The sequence below is a fragment of the Physeter macrocephalus genome, chromosome 7 (assembly GCF_002837175.3).
Source record: "Physeter macrocephalus isolate SW-GA chromosome 7, ASM283717v5, whole genome shotgun sequence".
Lineage (NCBI taxonomy): Eukaryota > Metazoa > Chordata > Mammalia > Artiodactyla > Physeteridae > Physeter > Physeter macrocephalus.
The window spans coordinates 43,588,416-43,614,861 of NC_041220.1; the positions used below are offsets into that span (position 1 = coordinate 43,588,416).

Sequence of the window (26,446 nt, forward strand, 5' to 3'; positions counted from 1 at the left end):
CCACATCTTCTTTATCCATTCATCTGTTCATTGCAGCTCTATTTACAATAGGCAGGACATGGAAGCAACCTAAGTGTCCATCAACAGATGAATGGATAAAGAAGATGTGGCACATATATACAATGGAATATTACTCAGCCATAAAAAGAAATGAAACTGAGTTATTTGTAATGAGGTGGATAGACCTGGAGTCTGTCATACAGAGTGAAGTAAGTCAGAAGGAGAAAAACAAATACCGTATGCTAACACATATATATGGAATCTAAGGAAAAAAATGTCATGAAGAGACTAGGGGTGGGACGGGAATAAGACACAGACCTACTAGGGCATGGACTTGAGGATATGGGGAGGGGAAAGGGTAACCTGTGACGAAGTGAGAGAGTGGCATGGACATATATACACTACCAAATATAAAATAGCTAGTGGGAAGCAGCCGCATAGCACAGCGAGATTAAAGATGTTAAAAAAAATTTAAAAATTAAAAAAATAAAATAGCTCTGCATTTTTCAGAATCTGTTCACAAGATTTCTCGAGTTTAAACCTGATATTTATCTTTATATATAATGAGATGGTCAAAGTAGTTTATGAACACATTTCTTCCTCTTTCCCCTGTGACAGAATCCGGCAAGTGTAATTATTACTGATATCATCACAATGTTGTGTACATTTAACTACAGCTTGGGATCTGAGTAATGTGACCCAGGATGATGAGGATTTGATGAGAAACAAGCAAATTTTATCAACAACAACAAACAACACAGTTCTAAACCTTACTCCTAACTGCATATAGTATATCGTGACAAATGGAATTCAATCCAGTTCATTTCACTTTAAAACCATAATGCAATACCATCCTCTCAACCTTCACCCCTGGGAGATAACTATTAACTGGTAATAGTGTGTGATCTTTTCTTCCTAGAATGCTACCATGATTTTTTTTTTAAGTTGTTTCATAAGAGATACTAGTATTTTGCTACTTTTATCATATCTGTCACTGACTATAAAAATGAGGTTAATGTTTGGAATATTTTCCAGAGTCCCAGCTCTAGCACTTAATAGCTGTACAACCCTGGATGAGTTACCTCATCTTCTCTAAGCCTCAGCTTCTTATTTTTATAATGAGGATAAAGAGACCTACCTTCCCAAGTTTTCGTAAGAATTAGAAATAACCTACGTGAAGTACCAAATAGTGTATGAGGCTTAAAACTGCCATTCAGTCAGTGGTGACCTTTCTTGTTCTTATTTTGTTTGCTAATAGCATTTCTAAAGATATTTCCTAAGTCTTAGATTTCAATTTTTCTTCTGTTATTCAGTATTACTGCTATGGTTACAGTTGGATAGAAGCTGAGTAAAAGTCATATTTTAAATCACGTGTTTTAAAGGCAAAGATTTCACATGACAGAATAAATAGAAATCACTTACTAATTTTTTTCTTAATTGAGAACACATCAAAAACTTCCCCCAAAGTAAATTTGTTTCATGATAAATACAGTCATTTAAAAATGAAATGTTAATAAGTACTATAATAAGCATTCATGAATAATATTTTTATTCAAGGAAAAATATTAGCATAAGGAAGACATTTGGGTTTTACATGTCTCTTGATTTGAAATTATGGGTACTTCAGATTCATATAGTTTCAGAAATGCATAATGTCCTGAATATCACACATCCAGATTTGACTGGTAAAATGAACGCATGACTATCACATTTCATATCAATTATCTAACACTGTCTATTCTAAATCATAGAATACAAAAAGAAAGAAAGAAAGAACTCTAGTGGATTTTATACAAGAAACAATGCACTTAAATTGTTTCCACTTGGCTTTTACAACTATATGACTCCAAGGTTTCACTTATTTGCATCGCAAATATTATTCAATAGTACAGACAATAGTGAGTTTACATAGTTTGATAGGAACCTAGTTATATATTTTTTCTCAGAGAACATAGAATTTTGAAGCTTTAACATAATGAGTAGTTTTTCTAGTTTAGAAAATGAAAAGAGATTAAGCCACAGCCTATTTGAAACATAAAAAGGGAATAAAATAAGTAAGTGTGAATTCTCAAAAAATTATGTCATTTTTCTTTAGGCTAGGTATTCTTCAATCAATTTATGCAAATAAATCAAATTATTGTTCTCAAATTCCCATCAGTTTAATGGATCTGATTTAATAATGGTTCTAATTATACCCAAGAGGGAAAGGGAGCTGCTTACATTTTGGAATTATTCCATTTCTTGCTGACTGAAAGCAATTTACATTTTGCTGCTCTATAGCCTAAAATAGATGATATATCTTAAAGTTTTCTGTTATATTCCATAAACGTTTATCGAATGATTCGTGTTCAAGGTAACAATTGTAAATATTAGTTATAGTCTTTTCATTGTGATTGTACACACGTTGAAAAAATTATAATTAGATCACAGGCTTCCTCCATGTTGCTATTACAAATTACTGTTATGCTATTTTCTACCATGTGTTATTTCATTAAAATTTTTAAAAAATATTTTCACTTTTATTAACATTTTCTCTTTACCTGTTAAACATTTAAAATATTTGTTCATATATATTCTTGAATTTGCTTGGTGCATTAGCAGTTAAGCCCAATTTCAGTATGTATGAGGACTAAAGTTACTAATACGGATTTTACAGATTGTAATTATAGCTGGAAACAAAAAGGCAAAGTATTCACCTATGCACATTTTTAAAAAAATGTAGTATGAGCCAAGTGCCCTTGCAAGAATTATGCTAGTTATTTTACATGAAATTTCATATTTTTCCTACCACTTATACATCATGATATATGCGTCTATTCTCTATTCAGTCTTGGCATAACCAGCAAAAATAAAATGAGTCTGAGGATACAAATTCAAATAAGTGCATTTTTTTCTTTTAATTTCCAGATGGTAATGTTTCATTTTGCACACAAAAACAACTGAAGATCCTGCCTGAAGACACAGCAGGAAATAAACATGGCTCTACGTAAACATGATGGTTAGAAAGGTGAGAAAAACAATGATTCTGGACCAGTCAAGTGATTATAAAACCAGGTTTTCCAATATGGTTCCAGATGATGTAAATTTTTGATACAGCAGACCCAATGAAGCTGTGAGAAAAATACATATAAGACGATGGGGAAAGGAAAGTAAATGAACAGAGGTCCCTGCCAAGTATCAGTCTGGTGGTTTAGAATAGGCACTGAGGTCTAGTCATCTGTCTAATGCTTGGACTGGGTGAGGGCTCTCTTATGTGAAGCTTACTATGAAGGTTTTGGAATTTTTTTGCCAGCCAACTTAAGCCTTGATGCCAACTTCCCCTTGATTCAGCGGAGGGAGGCCCGCAATGAAGCTGTGAGAAAAATACATAAAAGACGATGGGGAAAGGAAAGTAAATGAACAGAGGTCCCTGCCAAGTATCAGTCTGGTGGTTTAGAATAGGCACTGAGGTCTAGTCATCTGTCTAATGCTTGGACTGGGTGAGGGCTCTCTTATGTGAAGCTTACTATGAAGGTTTTGGAATTTTTTTGCCAGCCAACTTAAGCCTTGATGCCAACTTCCCCTTGATTCTGGTTACACTTGCCCAAGGGTTCCGATCTGTAAAAGACAGCAGTCTTAATCAGTTCATTTGGGGAGCTTGCATCGCTGAAGAGTCTCAGCCAGAATCACTCCAAGTCACCTTAGCATGAGTTTTCATCAAATAAACCTTAACAACATTATTTGGGTTGGTTGTTAAAGGATCATCTTCTACAACCCGGGTCCCTTTATGAGCCTTCCAGACATTTGAGTCAATGGAATATTCTATGGACTAATATGTCTGTTGACCATTGCTGTCTACAGAAAATAGAAATAAAAGGCAGCTTTGTCCATGCCAATTAGAAATCTGTCAGTGTAGTGAGGTTTTGCAATTGTATTCATTCACACTACCAGAGCTTTTTGTTTCTTTAGGATATTAGAATTATATATCCCCCACCCAGCATCTTCCTCTTATTCATCCTTGATGACATTTTTCAGTTATGTCAGACATCCCTTCCAAAATGCATGGTTTAAGTTTATAACTCTAATGAAGAAGTTCATAATCTTCTGCCACCTGGTTTCCTGTGTGAGTGCTGCCACTCATCACACTGAAAGCTAGAACTGGGTAGAAGACAAGCAGGTCAATAATATACAGGTGGAACCTTCTTTTTGGCAGCTCTGGCCTTTCAAACAGCCAAAGGCAATTGTAATATGGTGTTGGTACTAATGTAGATTCATCCTCATGCCATCCAATTTTATTATCAGTTTGTTAATATTTTCCTGTCTGTACTATTCATTTTCTTTCTAAGCTGGAAGGTCCAATAGTTGCATCGATTGTTTAACAGTCTTTGAGAGTTCTTTTCCCATGTAGTGGATCCTACCATCGCCCCAGTCCTAAGGTCCTTATTAGACAGCAGTTGAGACATCTCTGAAACAACTTTTTCATAGATAGTAATTTCAGTCTGGAGTCTTCATAAGAACTGAAGCTCTCTCTAATAGTGATCTTGAAAATAGACATGGTGTAGTTCTGGCTGTGTTTACTTAAGTCCAAAGAAAAGGGCCGGAGGGTTCTAAAGATGCCTGTAGGAACATTAATTCTGAAAAACTACAAATTGCTAGTTTCCTGGCTCTCTTATTTCCCTCAGCTTTTCTCTCACAAACCTAAGATTCTCTTTTTACTGTCTGTCTTGTACATACCTTTTGGCAGTGCCACAGTTGATTATGGTCCAATGGAATTATTATTATGGCAAAAAATACATAGATGAAATTTACTCTCAATGAACATTTAGATGTACAGTAAAGTATTGCTAACTATATGCACATTGTTGTATCTTTGCAGATTTCTAGGGAAACTTGTTTTTTCCTAAGAGCATTGTCACTTCTTTACCAAAATCAAAGTTCATAAGTAAAGGAAACTAAAGAATTGTACTACTGTTTTAAATAGATATGTGCATTAACACATGGAATTTTATATCACATGTGATTCATACTTATCTTCTCAAATTTCATAAATATAAACCAAACATCTTATATTTTGAAATCCCAAAAGGATATCAAATTAATTCTATGTATTTAAAAAAGGGGCTGGTATCGGAAGAAGGAAATTTACAGTAAAAGTGACATGAATGGACCATTCATTTGTATGGCCACTAATTCTGTAGGGCAGCTGATCATAAATTAAATGTCTGACATTCAGTAATAGATGATTATATCTGACATAATGAAGCTATAATGGAAGGTGTTCACACACTGCTTGACTATTAAGTGCCCATTTATTGTCCCTGCACCAGGTGTGATAGTGATAGGTTATACAAATCATCCAGAAGAAATGTCAAAATTGGCTCCTTTGCTGATAAAGCACCACACATGTTTATTAATACAGCAGCTTGTCTTAGAACTGGTCTATCTGCTCATTCAAGACAAATCTTCTTCCTATAAATATTTGAATGTTAAGAGCATGACCACTCGTCATAGTTTTAGAGTAATAGGAATGGAAAGAGAAGAGGAGAAAAAGGAAAATAGCTGGAGCTTAAATAAAATATTATCCTCTTTCTTTTACCTTAGATACGTTTAACAGAAGAAGGGGTGGGGAGGTGGCTTTTAATGTGTCATTTGCCTTAGATTACTGCTGCCTGAGTGTAGGCCATCAGAAATGGTCCAGGTTCCAGCAGCTGCTGGTGCCAGGTGGGGGATGGCAAATGTCACAAATGTTTTCAAATTACACATTTCAGTAAGGTGCAAAATGAAGTACTCCATTAAGAAATTCTCCAGAGCATTAATCCATATGCATTTAAACTTATCAGAAAATATTTTAGCTGGATAGATTTTTATAAAGAACAATAAAACCACATTTTTTTGGGGGGGGGTTAAAAATTCTGAGGATTTGCTTCTGAAAACCCATGTTCTATAAGATAGCAACATCATGTTTTTATATAACAGGGAAAACAGAAGCAAAATTTGAATGTTCATACCCCCCATTTTTTAACTTTAAGAAATCAGAAGTACAAGGCTAAGACATTTTCCATCTGGTATTCCAGGTTTTATGTGCTTGCAGTGCAGCCTGTACATTCTATGTTCCATCTTCAAGAATGGTTTTATCTAACAAAAAAACAAGTATGCCCTGAGGTGCCCCTCTCAAATGAACACACGCATTTGAAATGAAGAAGTACAATTGTTCAAAAGAGTGAAACAAAGGAAAGGCATGGACCATTTGGTGACCAGAGGTGGTTTTCACTCTATAGCCTTGCCTTCATTTATTCATTCATTAAAACCTAAATAAGGTCTGGCAGGCATGCCTTTCAGGTTCCAGGAAAGAGCTTTATCAGACTCAGTATCACATAAATCCACTAGTCATAGTCTACTAAATAAATTACATCTCGGGATAACTAACCACCTGGTGACCAAAGGGCCAATTCAATTACTTCTAAAAGGCTAAAGGTCTCAGACACCCCTGAAATTATTTTTCATATCTCCCATAGACTGAAAGGAAATGAGTTCCAATCATATTTCATGTTACATGTATTTTCAAAAAATAAATAATGGGTGATCTTTAGTTTGAACATGGATTTCCCTTGTCTTCCAGGACGGTATAAATATTTATCCAAATTATCTAAATTAGAAATCAAGGAATTATTTACTTTTTCCTCTCCAGTATATCCAACCAATCACCATGTCCTCTTATGCTTTAATTGCATATATGAATGTCTGTGAGTCCATCACGTCTTTTGTATTCCCATTGCTACTGTCTTCAAATTTGTACTCCTAAGAATCCTTTCTTAAATAACCTACTAATTTTCTTTATTCCTAATCCATCCTAAACAGAGTAGTCAACATTTCTATGCAAAATAGTGGTATTAATGCCTTCTATATCCAAAGTCCTTTGTGGTTTCTATAGGATACATTGAATTGCTAGGTTTAGTATACAAAGATCTGCTATAATCTCAGCTACAAACCCTTTGCCAGCTTCTTTTTTCCCATTTCACATCATACCAATTGTAGACAATGAAGCCTTTCCCAGTTTCAGAGGCAATGCAGACCAAACTGACCAATAGGTTAACAGGCTAGCAGTCACCCAGTCAACTGACTGAGACTATTGTTGCTTTAACAGGGTCAATATTCAGTGTACCCAGCCTGGGCTCAGCAAATGCAGTGTTTTCATGGGTTATCCGCTAGCACTTTAATGCCCTTCCTCCCTCCAGGGACTGTAACCCCCAGGCATTTGTTGGAATCCAGGGATGTGTTCCCTCAGGTCCTACTTCTAAAGGGCTCAGCACTTAATCCCACAGACAGTTTCCAGATTTTTCTGCTACTTCTGGATCAGAGAAGTCTCACATTACCCAAAGGCCAGTAATGTGGAAAATGGAGTGAAAAGAAGGAAAGAAAATCTTCAAAAAATTTAAGTGGCAGAAGGCAATTCTCTAAATGAAATTTAAATAAAGGCCACACCCAGTATGATTGGATTTACCTCTTTCTATGACATATTCCACCCTATAGCTAGAGTCATCTTTTTAAAATCAAAATCAGATTATGCAGTATTCTGTGTAAAAATTCCTCAGGGATCCTCACAGATCTTAAAATAAAAGCCAAACTCCTTTCATGGCCTACAAGGCTGACGATTCTCTGCTAGATCAAACTTTAATTAGACTCCTGAACCTTCTTCTAAGTCTATCTGTGCACTCCCTTGTACAATACAGTTTTAGCAAGGACCCTGCTAAGTCAGTTTAGTCAGAACTCCCACCCTCAATATCTGATCACCTTCCATATCTGATCAGGTTCTCATCCTCCACCATCCCCTGGCTGAAGACAGGCCAGGGTGATGTCCTATCACCCTGGCCTGTCTTCAGCAAGAATCCTATTAAGGTGGTTCCAGAATCCCCCTCACCTGTGATGTTTCCTCTCAGTAATTTTTCATCCAGTGACCACCGCCCCCCAACCCTGTTCCTTGGCTATAAGTTCCCACTTGTTTGTGCTGTATTTGGAGTTGATGTCCCTTCTATCCCAGGGTCTTTATTCCTCTACTGAATAGCTCTGGGGAAAACAAAACAAAACTTTTTTTTAATCCCTTTACTGTCCAGCTCTGGTTTTTCCTTGAAAAGGCCCTTCATGATCTGAGTCTTGCCTAAATACTCTGCTTGTATCCCCAGTCCCCCCTCTCATTATGTTCCAGAAATTATCATGTCTACTTATTTGTTAATTTTTCTGTTCATTTATTATTTCTCTAACTGTCTAGAGTGTATGTTTCATGAGAACTGAAGTCTTGGCAGACTTATAAACTGCAGTTCCGTCAATGCCTGGCACATGTGAGGCCCTAATCAGTATCTGCTTAGTGAACAAATGGATTAACATACCATGACTTTTCTATTTCAGGGCCTTTGATTACACTATCTTTCAACCTTAATCATGACTAACTCACTTTCATTCTTCACAGTTCAGCTCAATAGTCAACCTAGAATGGTTTTGGTTGACCATCCACCATATATATCTCCTTTATAGCTCTAACTATAACCTATGCATAACCTTGCTTGTTTAATCTGTATTTGATCTATTGTTTACCTCCTCCACTGCTAGGTAAGGTCCAGCTCTTCTCTCCTGTACATCACTGTATTGCCTGTCCCCTGTAGAGTGCTTGGCACATAGAAGGCATTCACTATAGTAGAGTCACATCAAAATTAATTTGACTTAAATTCAACTATATTCACTAAAAAAGGATTTGAGGGAAGATTCCATTTGCCATTTTACTCAAGGAGTGCAAGGTCCAGAGTGACTGGAGAAGCAGAGATATGTTCCCTCGGCTCTGTGTCTCTCCACAGCACTCATCATACAAGGAACTCCATTCCCAAGAGAGATTTGAGGTATTTTTTATTCACATTTTCTGATATTGAGGAATAACTCACTGTTGGATAAACCATATTTTATAGACAATTTTGAGCATTTTTCAAAGTGGGTTTTATGTTTTGTTTTTTTGTTCTTACCCCCTAACTTCAAAATCTAACCCATGCATAAGATGCAGCTGCATAGAACACTGAACAATGAATGTAAGTTAGTCTTCCAGGAGAGCACAAAGAAAAGATGATGTATAGCTTTATTGTCTGATACATGTTTGAGATTTTAAATGTATAGACATTCAGGACTTCCCTGGTGGCACAGCAGTTAAGAATCCTCCTGCCAATGCAGGGGACACAGGTTCGAACCCTGGTCTGGGAAGATCGCACATGCCGCAAAGCAACTAAGCCCGTGTGCTACAATTACTGAGCCCGCATGCCACAACTACTGAGGCCCGCATGCCTAGAGACGGTGCTCAGCAACAAGAGAAGCCACTGCAATGAGAAGCATACATACCGCAGCGAAGGGCAGCCCCCGCTCGCAACTAGAGCGCAACTAGAGAAAGTCTGCATGCAGCAATGAAAACCCAACGCAGCCAAAAATAAATAAATAAATAATTTAAAAAAATAAAATGTATAGACATTCACAGGAAAAATATGGTTATTTTTAATATGAAACTGTATCATAATTAACCTAATAGGATTTAAGGAGGATAAGAACACTCAGACTTCGGGCTTCCCTGGTGGCGCAGTGGTTGAGGGTCTGCCTGCCGATGCAGGGGACACGGGTTCGTGTCCCGGTACGGGAAGATCCCACATGCCGCGGAGTGGCTAGGCCCGTGAGCCATGGCCGCTGAGCCTCTGCGTCTGGAGCCTGTGCTCCGCAACGGGAGAGGCCACAACAATGAGAGGCCCGCGTACCGCAAAAACAAACAAACAAACAAACAAAAAAACACATTCAGACTCCCTTGAGGACTTATTTCCTTCATCTATATGAGCTATAATGAGTTTTAGATTAGAGCAATAAAGTATTGCTGCTAAATTATATTAAACAATATTTGTATAGCATTCTATAGGGTATGAAACACTTTCACATATAGTATCATATTTTATATTTGATACTTAAAAAATCTTGGAAGAGAGATTGTTGCTGTGGCTATTGGGTTTGTCCAAGATCATATACTTAGCAAATTAAGGTTATCAGGATGAAATCTGAGGATTAGAGTTGAAGCTGCATACTTCCATGTTTTTCCACCCAGGAGACTCTGATACTAAACTTAACAGGACTATCTGCTCCAGTTAGGGAAATTGTTTTTTGCTGAATTCTTAAGAACTGGAAATAATTGCTGGACCCAGAGCTATAACTAACAAAGAGAAAAGTGTTTCTTAGCATTGGGGGAGCCAAATGTCTCTTACTGTGAAGGCAATGCTGTTTGGGGTGTTATGTGATGAATAATACCCAAAGTAATGTTTCCCATACTGAAAAATATGCCTTTTAGAACTAAAAATCAAGATCCTCACCCTCCTCATTTCTCATGATACATTGGTTGTATCTGTAATAGTCTCAATCCCTACCATCCAGATACAAAAGATGAATCTGGAGAAAAGAGATCTTATCTAATCTCAGGCAATTGACTCTAAAAGTAAAAGATATTTTACATTTTAAGGATTTACCATACATTTTATCTTTATCATACCTATCTTCTAAACCTATTGTCAAGTAAGAATTGTTATATTAAAGAAGATACTCCTGAGTAGTGTGTGTGTGTGTGTGTGTGTGTGTGTGTGTGTGTGTATGCGTGTGTTGTGTGGGTACAGCAAAAAATTGGAACCTTTTAGCTGTGAGTATTCAGCAGGTAGGGATGCAGGTGACTGCTATATTTGGAGGTCAAGCCGACCCCTTCTTCACCCCATCCCAGGCTCTAGTGGTGGCAGTTAATACAACTATCGGCCTGCTGTATGCTCCTGGTATTCAATGAATTATTTTGAGTATACAGGTAAAAAATTATTTTCTGGTGATTACATAAATAACCATTTTGGGGAGAGAATACTGAAAAACACAGTATTAGATACCTCTTTTGAGGGAAACAGGGAGACATTTTATGAAAAGAGTAAAAAGTAACAGAGTGGCAGTAGAACAAAGATATTCTATTTTATAGAAAAAGACAACAGACACAAAAAATTTATTTGTCACTGGGTAGTAAATAGTACATAAGTGTTCAAACTACTTATATTGTGTTCTAGAGATGAATAATGGAAATGGTGAGAATTTTTCAAAAAAATACTTTACTATGGATGGTCAGATCTCTCATTGCTTGTTGACAATACGTTTCATTACTAAATACTTGCTATAGTATGTAGTTTTAGAAATTAAGTCACAGTTCCTTTTGTATAAATGAAAAACTGCCACACCAGATTTTACAGATGCCTAGGTTTGAATCCTGGCTCCAACACTTAATACTTGTCTGACCTTTATGAAGTTAAAGAAAACTCTCTGTCTCAGTTTTTCATTCACAAAGTTGCAATAATAATACTACCTGATTCATGGTATTCGGGAAATCAGTGAAATAATAATCCATGTCAAGTGCTTAGAATAGAGCTTGGCATAAATGTTAAGTATAAATATTAAGTGTTCATACAATGTCAACTCAAAAAGGTGGTATCTATTGTAATATTCTGAGGAATAGTATGTTCGGCTCTCTTTGGGAATTGGGAGAGAGGGGATCATATGGATAATTTTTAGTTTGAACATCGGACTTAAGGTTAATTTGCATAATCAATGTTAGCTCTTATTATTATTGTTATTATTATTATTATTGACTAGCAATACCTCACCGTAAAGTTGTGACATTCAGAAAATACTAAATATTTTCTCCCTCAACAAGATAAAGCAGCTCTACTCTCATTGACCTGAATGAGACAAATCAAAATAAGACAAAGAGAAGTAAGTACTGGAACCTGTGGTAGCAGTCTTAGGAGAGCTGGGCCATTGAGCAAACTTAGGAGGGGGCACAGAAAGCTGGGAGTGGTTGGGAGGTGTGGGGAGTTGTGAAGTTCAGAGAACTGAACTCTGGTCATAGCTTCTTAGAGATATCTTAATCCCAGAGACTTTCCCTTGCCTTGAACAACAGCTCCAATGGAGGAATCGTCATATTCAAATCAAGGATCATTATCACTGGATTCACCAGTAGGCACACTGAACCTGAAGGAGAATGTTCAGATCACAACACTATCAAGCTTCTACTTAATACCCTTCAACTACTAGGACTATCATTCCATCAGCCAATGGGAAAGAGAATTCAAACAAGCTCCCTTCTCCTCATTCAGGCTCACTGAGAGAATGCCAAGACAAGTTGACTAGGAACCTAATGTGATAAACTACTAGATCACACTACTCTCTGGAATAATTATTCTCAACACATGAATTATTTTCCACAAGGGGCCTGAAGGAGTGTGCTAAATTATTTCAAATGATAAATGTTGGCTTTTCAACAATAACTTATATTTGGAAAGTATGTTACAATTTACAAAACCCTCCTACTTATTCCTAACAATATTGAATAAAAAGTACACTTTACCATCAAGTTTAGAATTTAACTTCAATTAAATTCAACCCAAATTCAAGTATTACTTCATAGTATGATAGTACTATGCTTGATACTAGAAATAGAATGATGATGAACAAGAAGTCTGAATGAAAAATGTGATAGGATCCTTGTAAGACTAAGCGAGGCAATATGTATAAAATATTTTTTCCTGTGTCTGACACAAGATACATACTTAATGAATGGGAGTGGTGTTTACCATTAATAATAACAAGCTATACTCTCTGCCTCTATCTTGTAGGTGTTCACAGTGTACTTAAACACAGCAAAAAAAATGCTTGGCATTTGCAAGTGTAGGAAAAGGGTGTTTACTTAACATGGTCAAAGTACTCTGTTATATGCAAGTTTAATTTTTATTCCCTTGGGTTAAGGGTGAATAAAGCTAGGAAATTATGTTCTACTACGTAATATCTGCTAACCAGGTAAGTTAGAAAAACACCATCACAGCACTTTAAAGGACAAGCCTGGAGACTCCTCAATAAGAATGCCAGATGTCCTGTTCCTATTTTATTTTAATCAACATCAAATGCTTTTATATTTCACTAAATAATATCGTTTGTTAAGGTCTCAAGTTTGTGATGCTGAATCTTTGGCTATAGCCTATTTTTAATATATATGCACCAGGCAGGACCATCTGTTTATTCTGAACTTAAAAAAATATCGTCAGTGTGTGGATGTGCTGAATGTAATTTAGTTTGCACATGAAACTTAATGCCTGGCATTATTCTAGTTCATTGATTATCTGCCAATGGAACCATGTTTATATTACTCATTTTATTATAGAAAAAACGTTTAAAAAATAGACACAGTTTTCCAAATGTGCCCAAATATTTTAGATTTTTTTCAGAGTATAAATTGTAACTGTCAACAATTAGCAACTATATAAATTAGTGTTTAGTGTTAGACTTCTGATCAAACATAAAATCCTACCTAAAGGAAGACTATACACATTACTATACAGAATAAATACAGTACTGTTTTCGCCAGCTTTATTACTAGTGGTTTACCATATTAGAAGGCGGAATGTATCTGGTAACTGGCAAACTTTTATGTAGCAAAATATTCAAAATATCATCCTTAGTAATAAAATGGAGGATATTTTTCAGAAGTTAATGTCTTTTCTTGGTTATTGACAGGAACTTATCTAAACTGAATTGCTAGTGATGTTGTGAAGAATTCATGGGTAGGGTTCTATCATTAACTGCTAAGGCTGTCAACAAATTGCATAGAAAAGCAATGAAACAAAAACAAACCAAATATAAAACAACAGAGTTTCAACTGAAGAGTGTGCCTCAACTGGTATATTTGAGTCTCAATATTCACCTCTGCTTAGGATTCTAATTCAGCTTCCAAAATAAATTCCCACCCAAACACCTTCGTTGAGTGCTTCTGTCTGTAATACAGACATGATTTTGGGGTAGAGTATTTTGTGAGTCGTTAGGAAGCAAACTAAAGGTTAGGGACAGAGGATCCTTGGTGAGGACACATGTCCTTCAGAACTGCAACTTCTAATGAGCCCTGCTAAGAATTCCACTGCGCTGATTTACAAATCTGCTACAAAATTAACAAAGTAGACTTTCATTTCATTTATAACACACAAAATTGGGAAATATGTCTGAAAAGCATAGAGAACTTATTTGCATACAGAAATATATAATAATCCCATTAAATTAAGTACAAAATTGTAACAAACTTGTTTTAATAATGAAAGGTTTAAAAATAATAGTACTTCTAGATGAAACTATTTTTTTTTAATGTCCTGATTAATGAGACGTATGGGAAGAAAAATTACTATAATGGTGAATGCTGACTCAGGATCTTATTTTTATTAAGTAGTTTATAGTGAGGGTTGTGACTATTTTTTCTATTTATAGTGGCAGCTCTGGTTAATTACCTTCTAATGTATTGTGACATTAATGCACTAGTAAACTATTGGAATTTACACTCCTATTCAGTAATAAAATCTATAAGTTGAAGAATGCATATAAAGTTATCACAGTCATAAATTATGTGACCAAATGCCACGTATGATCACATTAAACAACAGAATCTCTCAAATTTACTCATCGGGGGTAGGTACCACTGAATTTATATACTTCAGCTATTTTGAAATATAGATTTCAACATTTTATTCAAGGTTATTTGGTAACTTGTTAGTTCAATTTCCATATGGTTACTAAGAGCATGTTGGTCACAATTAAAATACACAATACCAAAAAAGAAATACATTTTGACAAACAAATGCATCAATTTCACAAAATATTTTTTCCCTAAAAAGTGAGTGCAAAAGTGAAAGAAATCAAGAGAATAGAAAGGAGGTAGTATGGTGACATGTGGATTAAAACCAAAATGATTCATAAGCTACATATAGAACTTAAGGGGATGAAAAAGAAATGAAAATGTAACATATACTTTTTGAAAAATAATTATATAATTATTTTTAAAAATAGAGGTTTAAAAACAATTCCAAAGTTACCAATAATTAGTTCACTATCTCAAATATTCAAAGCACAATCACTGTTAAAAAAAAAAGGTACCAAGTAATCCAAAATATTTGAGGTAAGAACAGAATAAAATGGCAAAGTATCTGAAACAATCTGATATGTATTGTATGTTAGAGAATTCATACCTTCTGACATCAAGGTGACTACCAAACATGTGAATAAGTTTCCTCCCCTGAAAATCCAACCAGCCTGCTAGCTACTAAACATCCAGCCTCAGTCAAGTCGGCACATATGCGATACAACCAACTCTGAGAACTATAAAAATGTTTCCTGTTTTAAGCCACTAACTTTTGGAGTAGATTATTACACTGTCACACCCATGACTTTATAGTATTCTTCCCAAATCATACTGGCATCATGTCTGAAGAACTGAATTATATTAAAGTCACCAACTTGCATAAATAGGTCTCCATCTTTGGTGGGAACAACATTCTACTAAGAATTAACATGTCTAAAACAAGGCATCCATTTAAAATTCATCTCTTCGTCATGATGAGAAATTATGTCATAATCATCCAAGTAGTTAATCAATATAGAAACCTTAGAGGCAGTTCTGCTCTTTTCCCTGTATCAGTTCAGCCAACGCCATGTCTCTTCAAAACACTTCTCGGACCCTACCATTGCCACCAACACACTCCTAACTAATTTCCCATCAATCTTTTACCTGGATTACTGAAATGGCCTCCCCCTGTCAATCTTTCATCATCTACACTGATTTCAGAGATACTTTTCTCATATCAAGATCTGATCCTGTTATGATGTAACACCTCACTAACTTAGGAAAATTTTTTAAAAAGTTAAAAATATTTGATGATTTTTTTCCAGGATAAAGTACAAACTCCTTGGCATGAGACACAGAATCCTTCACAATCTCCCTCATTACATCTTCTCAGTCTCTTCCTCTAAAACTGCTCCCATTTTACTGTGCACTCAAGCACATTTCCTTAAAAATATCACAACTTTCACATATACATTTTTTGGTTCATTCTGCTTCCTCTTTGTAAGGTTCTCTTATTGTCACTGCTCAGTTTTCTTCTTGAAAAATGAGGATACATCCTTCACAATTTAGGTTGTCACCTTCACTTTCAGTCACTTAGAAATCATTGTAGGAGTTCCTATTATGCGCCAAGCACAGACCAGTGGCTGGAGGAGAAATAATAATTATGACACTCTTTGCCCTCAAAGATCTTACAGAAGAGAAAGGGGACATTCAAGCTGAAAAATAAAATGTAGTGTTTCAGGAATAATAACTGAGGCAAGCACAGGGGATATTTGGAGGACAGAGGCATGTACTTAGCTCCTGCCTAGTACATGGGAAGGCTTAACAGAGGAACTGAAGGTAAAGCAGAGCATTGCAACACTGGTAGAAATTTACTGGGTAGAAAAGAAAAGGTAAGAGAATCCTGGCAGAGGAAATAGCATGTATAGAAAACATGCTCATAAAAGTCAGATCTAATGACTTTTATTGTATACTATTGAAAGTATAAGAAAATATACCATGCCGCTGGGACAAAGTGAGGAGGGTGGAGGGAGGGGCGGAAGGGAGGAGGTATGGAGATATGTGTATATGTATAGCTGATTCATTTTGTTATACAGCAGAAACTAACACACCATTGTAAAGCAATTATACTCCAATAAAGATGTTAAAAAAAAATAAATAAAAATAAAGAAAAGAAAAAAAAAAGAAAATATACCATATTACTTTAAACTGAAAATTAACCTTAGGATATTTGGTATTTATAAAATTAAAAGTTTGTCTATTATTACATTAGTTTGAACATTATAAAACATTTAAAAATCATTAATTTTTAAAAGTAGAAAGATAAATTCTGTATTTAGATTATGAGATAAATGTTACTTTTAACTTCTATTTTGTATGACTAGTTATTTTTAAAAATCTTTAAACAGATGGCATCAATTTAGATACATAATTTTATTTATATACTTTAAAACAAAATTATCATATTAATAATAAAATGACTTTTAAAAGGAATAATAAAATATAAGATATCACTTTGCAAGGAAATAAATCTGTCAATATGACTTTAGATTAAGACATCTTAATTTATTTAAAAATAAAAAAGGATAGTAGAAGAAGAAATTTCCAATAAAAAAAAGTAACGGTTATCTGGTAATCTCTAAATCTAGGTTGGTTTTCAACTAGTCTTCCACTACGGATCCTCATTTCTTATTTGGTTTACAAACATTTCTCAAAACAATATTTCACATCTTATTATAAATAAGACTTACTCTTTCTGTTATTATGTTCCTTACACACCATTTTCCTCCTGTTTTTTAAATAGGCACTGCATTGTAAGATACATATTCACAGTTATGTTTAATTTAATTAATTGTCTTCAACAAAGAATGAATAAATTTCTTTTTCTTTAAACTAAAAAAAAAAAAAAAAGAATACAACTCACCTCTAACAGGGGGTCTTTCTAGCTCAGAGTCAAGGTGAATTGGTGGAGAGATGTATGGTACCTGTCCATGATGTGCCTGTCCTGTGGACCCAAAAATAAATGTTAAGATATTATAATTATGTCTTCTTACATTTTTTTTGGTTTTATGATGTCATACATCTCTCTTCACACTGAATTACTAACCATTATACAGTGCAGACAGATCTATCCAAACACAGAATCATTATGTGTCATCCAAACATCAAGCAATTAAATCAGTCCTTCTTAAGCCATCTACTTTTGTTGTTGTTGTTAAATCACAAGTTTATTGTTGAGTGACACTTTAAAAAAATACAATAAAAATCACTGACAGGAAAAATGAAATACAAAAACTAAAATCAGAGACATAAAATACAAGTCCCTATTTTTGATTGTTAAACAGATATTAAGTACTCTATCAATTTGCTTTAAGTGTTTCTAAATATTTACTCTGAATTTTTGCATTTATTTCACTGCAGATCAGTAATAAATGGTCTGCAGACTGGCATTTTTGTCAGATAATACTTTGAATAGCACTTATTTAGATAACTTTACAACCCTAATTAATTTATATCTTATTTTTATGATTACTTTTAAACTTTTTACTTATTATTTGAGTAGAAAACTACTCCTACTTGCTTATTGTATTTGATGAAAAAATAATAACTAACCACAATATTAAAAAGCAGGTAGATGGATTCATTCTCTGTTTCTTGTAAAGCATTCTGCTAATTCACACGCATATCTGTAATACATTTTCTGTCTCATGAGTTAAAGTTGATTTGAAGGACTAGACGCTGACTGAAAAAAATTGCTAGCTTAAAAACAAAAGAGTTTTCTAATGCTCAAAGTAGCTATAGCTTGTACACTGATAATCCAGTAAGCAATTTGGATTTTAAGGCAAGAAAGCATAATTACAGAGTTCAATTTCTAAAGCTACTTTACATAAAGAAGGTTTGGGTAAAAGTACAGAACCCACCACTTTCTTTCTAAAATAGGAATATGCAGTTATATTTTATACATTTACTATAGCAATCTACAGGGTTGTTAATCTCTTTTCCTAAACAAGGAAAGTTAATGATACATAGATTATGATAACAGTTACAGTAACCTTCCTGTTTCAAGTAATATTCAACTTGTAATAAACTCTGCTGATTTCTCTTATGAGGCACATTTCAAATAATTAACATGGCTCCCTGTTGATAGTAGCTGCTATTGCTCCCAGCATTTTTCTAGCTAACAGCAGACACAGTGGAGAGGCTGTAATATACAGAGCTCCTCATAATGGTAACTAAGAATATTATGCTTTCACTGGTCATGTTTCAGTGGAATACTAAAAGCACTATTATAAAAGAAATGACAGCGATTGTGCACTGCTAGCAGTCCATGTGTAATATAGCTTATTAAAAACTTCAGATTATCTTAACTATAAAAACACCTGATGTTTACCTCTGTTGCATACTTGGTTGCAAAAACATTTTTATTTTTAAAGTCTTGTGTCATTACGAATGGATTGGTCTGAAACTTTATTGATCGTGTAAATGAAAATAAGAATCTTTCACTTTATATTGGTTCAAAATAACATCAGCATTTAAAATAGTATTGATTTCATGTCAAACCAAGGAACATGGCTTTTACTACATATAATAATAACCACTATGCATTCATACATACATTATCTCCTTTTATGCAACCAATATCACTATAAGGATTTAAAGGTAGGTAATACATTAGTACACACACATTTTTAAATCAAAGATACAAGCAGAGGAGATTAAGTAACTAACATGCAGATAGTAAACAGCAAGGCCAGTAATATTTTGACTTCAAATTTCAAGTGTTTTCATCTATATCATAATATTTTTCTCAAAGAAGGTATATTAAACCTGGAAATAATGCGTATAGATTTTAGTGATTAAACTCTGACAAGTAACTGCTTTTGGGACTGTTACCTCTACATTTATAATGAAGTAAACAGTCCCTTTAAATGCCACATTTGCCTTTGTTCTTGGGATAAGCATGTAACCTCAACAGTACTCAACACAGGTACTTCAAGCAGCACAAGTTCACAATGTGTATATCCCTAAGGGAAAATGGGGATATCAAAGAGCCAGTGAAATGGAATGGGGATTATTGATGGTCAAATTCTGAACCTGGTTTGCCATAATTTCCATTCTCTATCCAAGGAGAAATCTAGCAAACTGCAGGATGCAGTATGGCAGGGAAAGTCACAGTGGTAGGCATTGACTGGGACTCTAAGCCTTAGAGAAAGGTGAGAAATGCAGTAATGGATTCCAATCTGGTAACTGAAATTTCTGATCTGCAGAATAAAAACTAGAAATTATGGAGGTTGTTGTTGATTGATTAAATTAATCAAATTCTTAAAAAGATTCCTGCCACACTTTAGATAAGTGGTATTCACACATTTATCTCCACAAAAACACATAAAAGGTAAAAAAAACACATTCTAGTAGGCAATATTTCTAACTAAGGATAACTAACTAATAGATAAGAAATCTAAGGCAACAATTCTCAGGGTAGTAATCTATCATCATCAGGAAGGGCATATGGAAACATGGGGAGATGCTGTGCATAGTTTGAAAAAAAATTCATTGTCTCTCAAAGTCCCACCCCCCTCATAAAGAATTACTAAAAAAAGGAATTTGGCCAAGATGGGGGAGTAGGAAGACCTTGAGCTCACCTCCTCCCATAGGCACACCAAAATCACAACTATTTTCAGAGCAACTATGGATGACAAAGACTGGAAACCAGCAGAAAAGATCTTCTACAACTAAAGATATAAAGAAGGAACCACAACGAGATGGGTAGGAGTAGGTGGAATCACGATATAGTCAAGATCCATACCCCTGGATGGGTGACCCACAATGGGGAGGATAATTACAATTGCAGAGGTTCTCTACAAAGAGTGAGAGGTCTGAGCCCCACATTAAGCTCCCCAGCCGGGGGGTCTTGTACCAGGAAGACAAATCCCCAGAACATTTAGTTTTGAAGGCCAGTGGGGCTTAGTGTCCAGAGAGCCAGAGGGCTGTGGGAAATAGAGACTCCATTCTTAAAGGACATACACAAAATCTCACATGCTCCAGGACCCAAGGCAGAAGCAGTAAGTTGAAAGAAGCCTGGGTCAGACCCACCAGTTGATCTTGGAGAGCCTCAAGAAGAGGCAGAAGGCAACTGAAGCTCACCATGGAGATAAAGACACTGGTGGCAGCCATTTTGGGGAGCTCATTCTTCCACGCGGACACTGGTACTGGTAAATGCCATTTTGGAATCTTCCCTCTAGCCTATTAGCACTGGGACCTGGTCTGCCCACCAGCTTGTTTGCACCAGTACTAGGATGCAAAAGGACAAGTAACTAACTGGGTGAGGCTGCCTTAAGACCCCCTGAGCCCACAGCCATCTCAGGACATGGCCCTGTCCACCAGAGGGCCCAGGATCTGGGCCTACATACTACTGCACAGACACTAGACCTGGGACCCCCAGGTCTCTGCAGCCAGAGACCCTGGGTCCCAGCCCTGCCCATCAGCAGGCAGATACCGGCCCCAGGACCACCAAAGCCCTGCAGCCTGCTTTGTCAGGACCCAGCCAACCCACCAAAAGGCCAGCACTAGCTTTAAGATCACTTGGGCCCTGGCCCTGCCCACCAGCACCAGCTTTTTAAAAATTAATTAATTAATTAATTTATTTATTTATTTATCTATTTTGGGCTGCTTTGGGTCTTCATTGCTGCGCATAGGCTTTCTCTAGTTGAGGTGAGCGGGGCTACTCTTTGCCGTGGTGCGCGGGCTTCTCATTGCGGTGGCTTCTCTTTGTTGCGGAGCACGGGCTGTAGGCATGTGGGCTCAGTAGTTGTGGCATGCGGGCTCAGTAGTTGTGGCTCACAGGCTCTAGAGCACAGGTTCAGTAGTTGTGGCACATAGGCTTAGTTGCTCCGTGGCATGTGGGATCTTCCCGGACAAGGGCTTGAACCCATGTGCCCTGCATTGTCAGGTAGATTATTAATCACTGTGCCACCAAGGAATTCCTCCCAACACCAGCTTTGTGACACCTTGGGCTCCTCAGCCAGTGGCCCAGGATCCAGCCGCACCTACCAGAGGTCTGACACCAGATTTGGGTCACCCCAGAACCCATAGCCAGCCATGTCAGGAACCGGCCCACCCACCAGCAGGCTGACAGTAGATCTGTGAACCCCAGCCCTGAAACCACCCACCCCAGAACCTGGCTCTGCCCACCAGTGGGTCAGTATTAGCCCCAGGACCCTGTGGCATTCTGCAGTGAGCAGCCTCACAACCCAGGCCTGCCAGCCAGCAGCTGCCAGCTTCCGCAGGGTCTGGCAACCAAGTGGACCAGGGGCCAGCCACAACTACCAGACCACCCACCGTAGTCAGCCCTCCATAACAGAAGGATCCATGCAGCCCACAAAGAGGACACCCCTAGAGTATATAGTTCTGGTGACCAGAGGGAAGTGTGCTGCTGGGATGAACAGGATGCCTCCTACAAAAGGCCACTTCCCCAAGGTTGGGAAATGTAACCAACCTACAATATACATAGAAATAAAAACAGCAAATTAGGCAAAATGAGGCAACAGAGGAACATGTTGCAATAGAAGGAATAAGATAAAACCTCAGAAGAAGAACTCAGTGAAGTAGAGATAGGCAATCTACCTGATAAAGAGTTTATTTTAAGGTAATGATCATAAATATGATCAAAGAACTCAGGAGAAGAATGGATGAACACAGTGAGAAGTTGAACAAACAGTTAGAAGATGTAAAGAAGAACTAAACACACCTGAAGAATACAATAACTTAATTAAAAAAATACACTGTAAGGAATCAACAGATTAGATGATACAGAAGAACAGTCAGTGAGCTGTAAGTTATAGTAATGGAAATCACCAAAGCTGAACTGAAAAAATAGAAAGAAATGAAGTCATTTTAAGAGGTCTCTGAGACTACTTCAAGTGTACTAACATTCTCATCACAGAAGTCTCAGAAGGAGAAGAGAGAGAGAAAGGGACAGAGAAAATATTTGACGACATAGTAGCTGAAAACTTCCCTAACCTGGGAAATGAAACAGACATCCATGTACAGGAAGCACAGAGACTCCCGGACAGGATCAACTGAAAGAGGATCACGCCAAGACTCATTGTAATTAAAATGACAAAAATTAAATGTTAAGAGAGAATATTAAGCATTAATGCAAAATCATAGTAATAATAATAAACTCCAGTTAAAACAATAAATAACTTTCATAAAAATTTCTCTTGGACTTTATGGTGAATAATATTCAGCAAAAAATGCAATCAGCTCAAAAAGAGCACAGGGAGGTAAAAAGCATGACAAACACATGTTTTAAAAATATGACACATTTTCCACCATATTTGACTGTCTTATACTAGTCTCACTTGGTCATCATAACCACAGCTTTTTATATCTAAATATGTGATGTGCTCCTTTTATTTTTGTCCTTACTTTTCCAAATTAAAAAAGATACATATCTGCTTATTTTTCCTTCTGAATTTTATTGCATTTTTTTCTAAATTTTAAGGTAAAATATCATATTGAGATTTTATTAGAATTACATTAATTCTATAAACCAATTTGGAGAATAAATATTTTAAATAATTTCTCTTCATGTATTTTAAATGGATTGATTTTTGTTTGAATTGCTTTTTAATAAATAGGAATAAATTATTTTTGAAGTTTTCTATATTTTGGTTATAAGAATATTTCATTGTGTAAGTATTCTATTTTCCCCATTTTGAATAAAATCTCTAAATTTTCTTGATGACTTTCATTTAAATTTTTTGACCTTTATTGTTGTAATTATTAGTTATTGAGTCTACCTTACTAGCTCCTTAGAGCTAGACACACTGATAATAATATTTTGGTGATACCCTGTGATCTTTGTTTCTTGTAAGAAGTGTATTCCCAGGTTAAGATTCATCTATATACTCTTGTATTTAATTATTTTGTGCTGCAGAATTTAAATTTTAAAGATTGAATTTATAGGACATGCATTTTAGGGGAAAGAGTTTCCTGATGTCCCCTATTCACATGTCATTTTATCTTTAAGTCCCTACAAAGTAATTACCAAAGGAATAAGCATTGCTTAATGACAGATTTCATAAAAGAATTACAAAGAATTAAAAAGTGGGAGGAAAAAATGCTTCTTGGTTCATTGCTTAGGAGTCTAGAAGAATAATGGCAACAGGGTAATGGGTGGGTAGCTTATGAATTAGATTTTATTCAATTTTTAGTGTAGGTAAATGATACATTTGCATGAAGATGTCATATATATGCATTTATATATATACATGTATGTACATACATACTTGTATATATGTGTACATTTATATGAAATATATACTTATATAATTTATATATCATATAATTCACCCATTTCAAATATACAATTCAATGTTTTTAGTACATTTATAGATTTGCACAACCACTACCACAATCAACTGAGACTACTTTCATCACCATAAAAAGAAATTTGAAGCCTCTCAGCAGTCATTCCCCATTTCCTCCCAACCCACCCTAGTCCTGGGCAACCACTCATCACGTTTCCATCTCTATAGATTTATCTGTTCTGGACATTTCACATAATTGGAATCATACAAATATATAGTCTTCTGTGATCAGTTTCCTTCATTCAATTTAATTTTTCAAGGCTCCATATGGTAGCATGAATAAGTACTTAATTCCTTTATGCTGCCAAATAATATTCCATTGTAAAAACATACCATATTTTTTGTATCCATTAATCAGTTGATGGACTTTGGGGATAATTTCCACTTTTGGACTATTATGAATAATTCTGCTATGAACCTTCATTTACAAGTTTTTGTGTGGATATGTGTTTCATTTTTCTTGAATACACATACCTAGAAGTGGACTTGTTGGGTCGTATAGTAAACTCCATGTATAAACTTTTGTGGAAATGTCAGTCTGATTTCCAAAGAAGCTATACCATTTTACTTTTCATTAGGAATGTATGAGGGTTCCACTATCACAGAGATGTTTTTCAGGGTTTTTTGGTTGTTTGCTTGTTTGTTCATTTTAAGGTGATAGTCTAGTTAATCAGGATTGATGAGACGTGAAATAATTAATATTAAGACAATTGTGAAATCTGGGAAGGGAATAATCTCCCCAAATGAACACAGAAAAATAAAGCATAGGGTTTGGGTCAGAAGTTGTACAGTTCATCGACATTGAGAGAGTAGAAGGAAAAAAAATGATTTGGCCAAAAAAATGAAAACAAAGAAAGAGTTGCTCACGTTCTGAAATGAAAATGTGTGAACTATCCAATGTCAGGTATGCCAAAGATGTAGAAGATTTAAGGGTGCTGGTTAGTAGAACCCAAAAGGCCATTATGGATTTTGGAAAAGCCATTATTTTTCTATTTTCAATCTCTTTTTCAACTTTCATTTAATTTCTATTTCATTGAAGAATTCTCTGCAATTTCTACTAAAGTTCAAATATAGAAAAGACTTGACCAGCACTAAGTACAGGAAAAGGATTTTTTTTTTCCTCTTTCTACTGTCAATACTTTACTTGCACATCAGAGCACAGCAATACATTTTTAGAACCATAGAGTTCGGAGGGAGAAAGACATTTGATATCTTATAATCCCAAACCTACATTTTAGAATAAGGAAACTGACATCTTGATAAATTGGTGACTTTCAAAAGTCAAATCAAGGTGGTGGTTGTCAAGAGTGATGTCAGAGGACAGTAAGAAAGGGGATGCAGCTAGCCTGCAGAAAACTGCCCTCAACCCTCTCTTACTTCTGAAGCCTCACTCAGCAAGCAATTATTTTCAAGGTGTGTGGGCCATGAGCTTTTAGGTTGTTGAGACATTAAAAGGGTTGAAAACTCTTTATTTATAAAAATATGTATATTTTTTTCGATTTGGCTATGTCTATAAACTGAAGGCAACTTAGCATAACAGGTAAGATCATGCCCAGGAAACAGAACTGCCAGTGTTGGTATTTGGACTCTGCCGCATTTTAGCCATAGAATTATTAACCATATAAGTTATTAGCCAGCAACTATCAAGCTGTTTAACTTCTATGTGCCTCTATTTCCTCATTTGTATAATGGGGATTATAATAGCACTGACCTCACAGAGGTGTTTTGAAAATTAGATAAATGTATACATATGTAGTAATTAGAACAGTGCATGGTATGTAGCAAAGTACTTAGAATTTTTAGCTATTATTATTATTATGCTAAATTCATTCTTTCATTCATTAATTCACCAAACAATATTAACTGAGTGCCTCATATGTGACAGGTGCCTTCTTAGGCGGTTGGCGTACATCACACAACAAAATAAATGATAATCCACACTCTTATGTAGGGGAAGACAGACAGTAAGCATTTAACACAGTAAATATAATATGTGTGAGATGCTGAGGGCAATGGAAACAAATTAGAACAGGCTAAAGGGGATCTGAAGTGGGAGGGGCAGTTTGCAATTTTAAATAGAGTGATCGGGAAGGCCTAATTTAATTTCTATTAATAGATTTTGAAGAGTTCAAGAAAAGGCAAGAGATATTATCTGACTTTTATAGGAAATTGTAAAAAGATAAAAGTATAGATAAGAGTCCAAATCTAATTCTATTAATTAAGAATGAAAGAACAAAATGTGCTGGTAGCAGATGCTTTTGCCTAACATTTATTTCAAATTTTACACATATTCATAGACATATTAATAATGACACCAATGACCAATGAGTAAAAGAAGACATAAATAAAATACGGTGACATGTAATTGGGAAAATGAACACAACTTTGTTCCTAAAGTAAAAACACATTTTACTACCATAAAGTCCCCATTGGTTTCTCCAGTTATACTATCTTTCAACTCAAATTTTCCTCATTTTCTATATAGTGCTGTAAACAAGTTTAATAGTTTATGGCTCTCCAGGCAGATTTCATGCCTTCTTTTTGTTTGTTACCTTTAAATTTTCAACTTCTGATTTTAATTATTTCCTCTAGAAATATGACATTTCCCCCTCCTTAAAAACAATAA

General features: G+C 35.6%; 1 protein-coding gene across 1 annotated transcript in view; it reads right to left on the bottom strand.

The window, feature by feature from the left end:
- LOC129392264 (adhesion G protein-coupled receptor L3-like) overlaps positions 1-26,446 on the bottom strand; it is a 337,154-nt gene that overhangs the window by 87,646 nt on the left and 223,062 nt on the right. Inside the window, exon 6 of the mRNA XM_055086331.1 lies at positions 17,370-17,450. Within this exon, the coding sequence (XP_054942306.1) occupies positions 17,370-17,450 (81 nt within the window). The remainder of the gene's footprint in view (positions 1-17,369; positions 17,451-26,446) is intronic.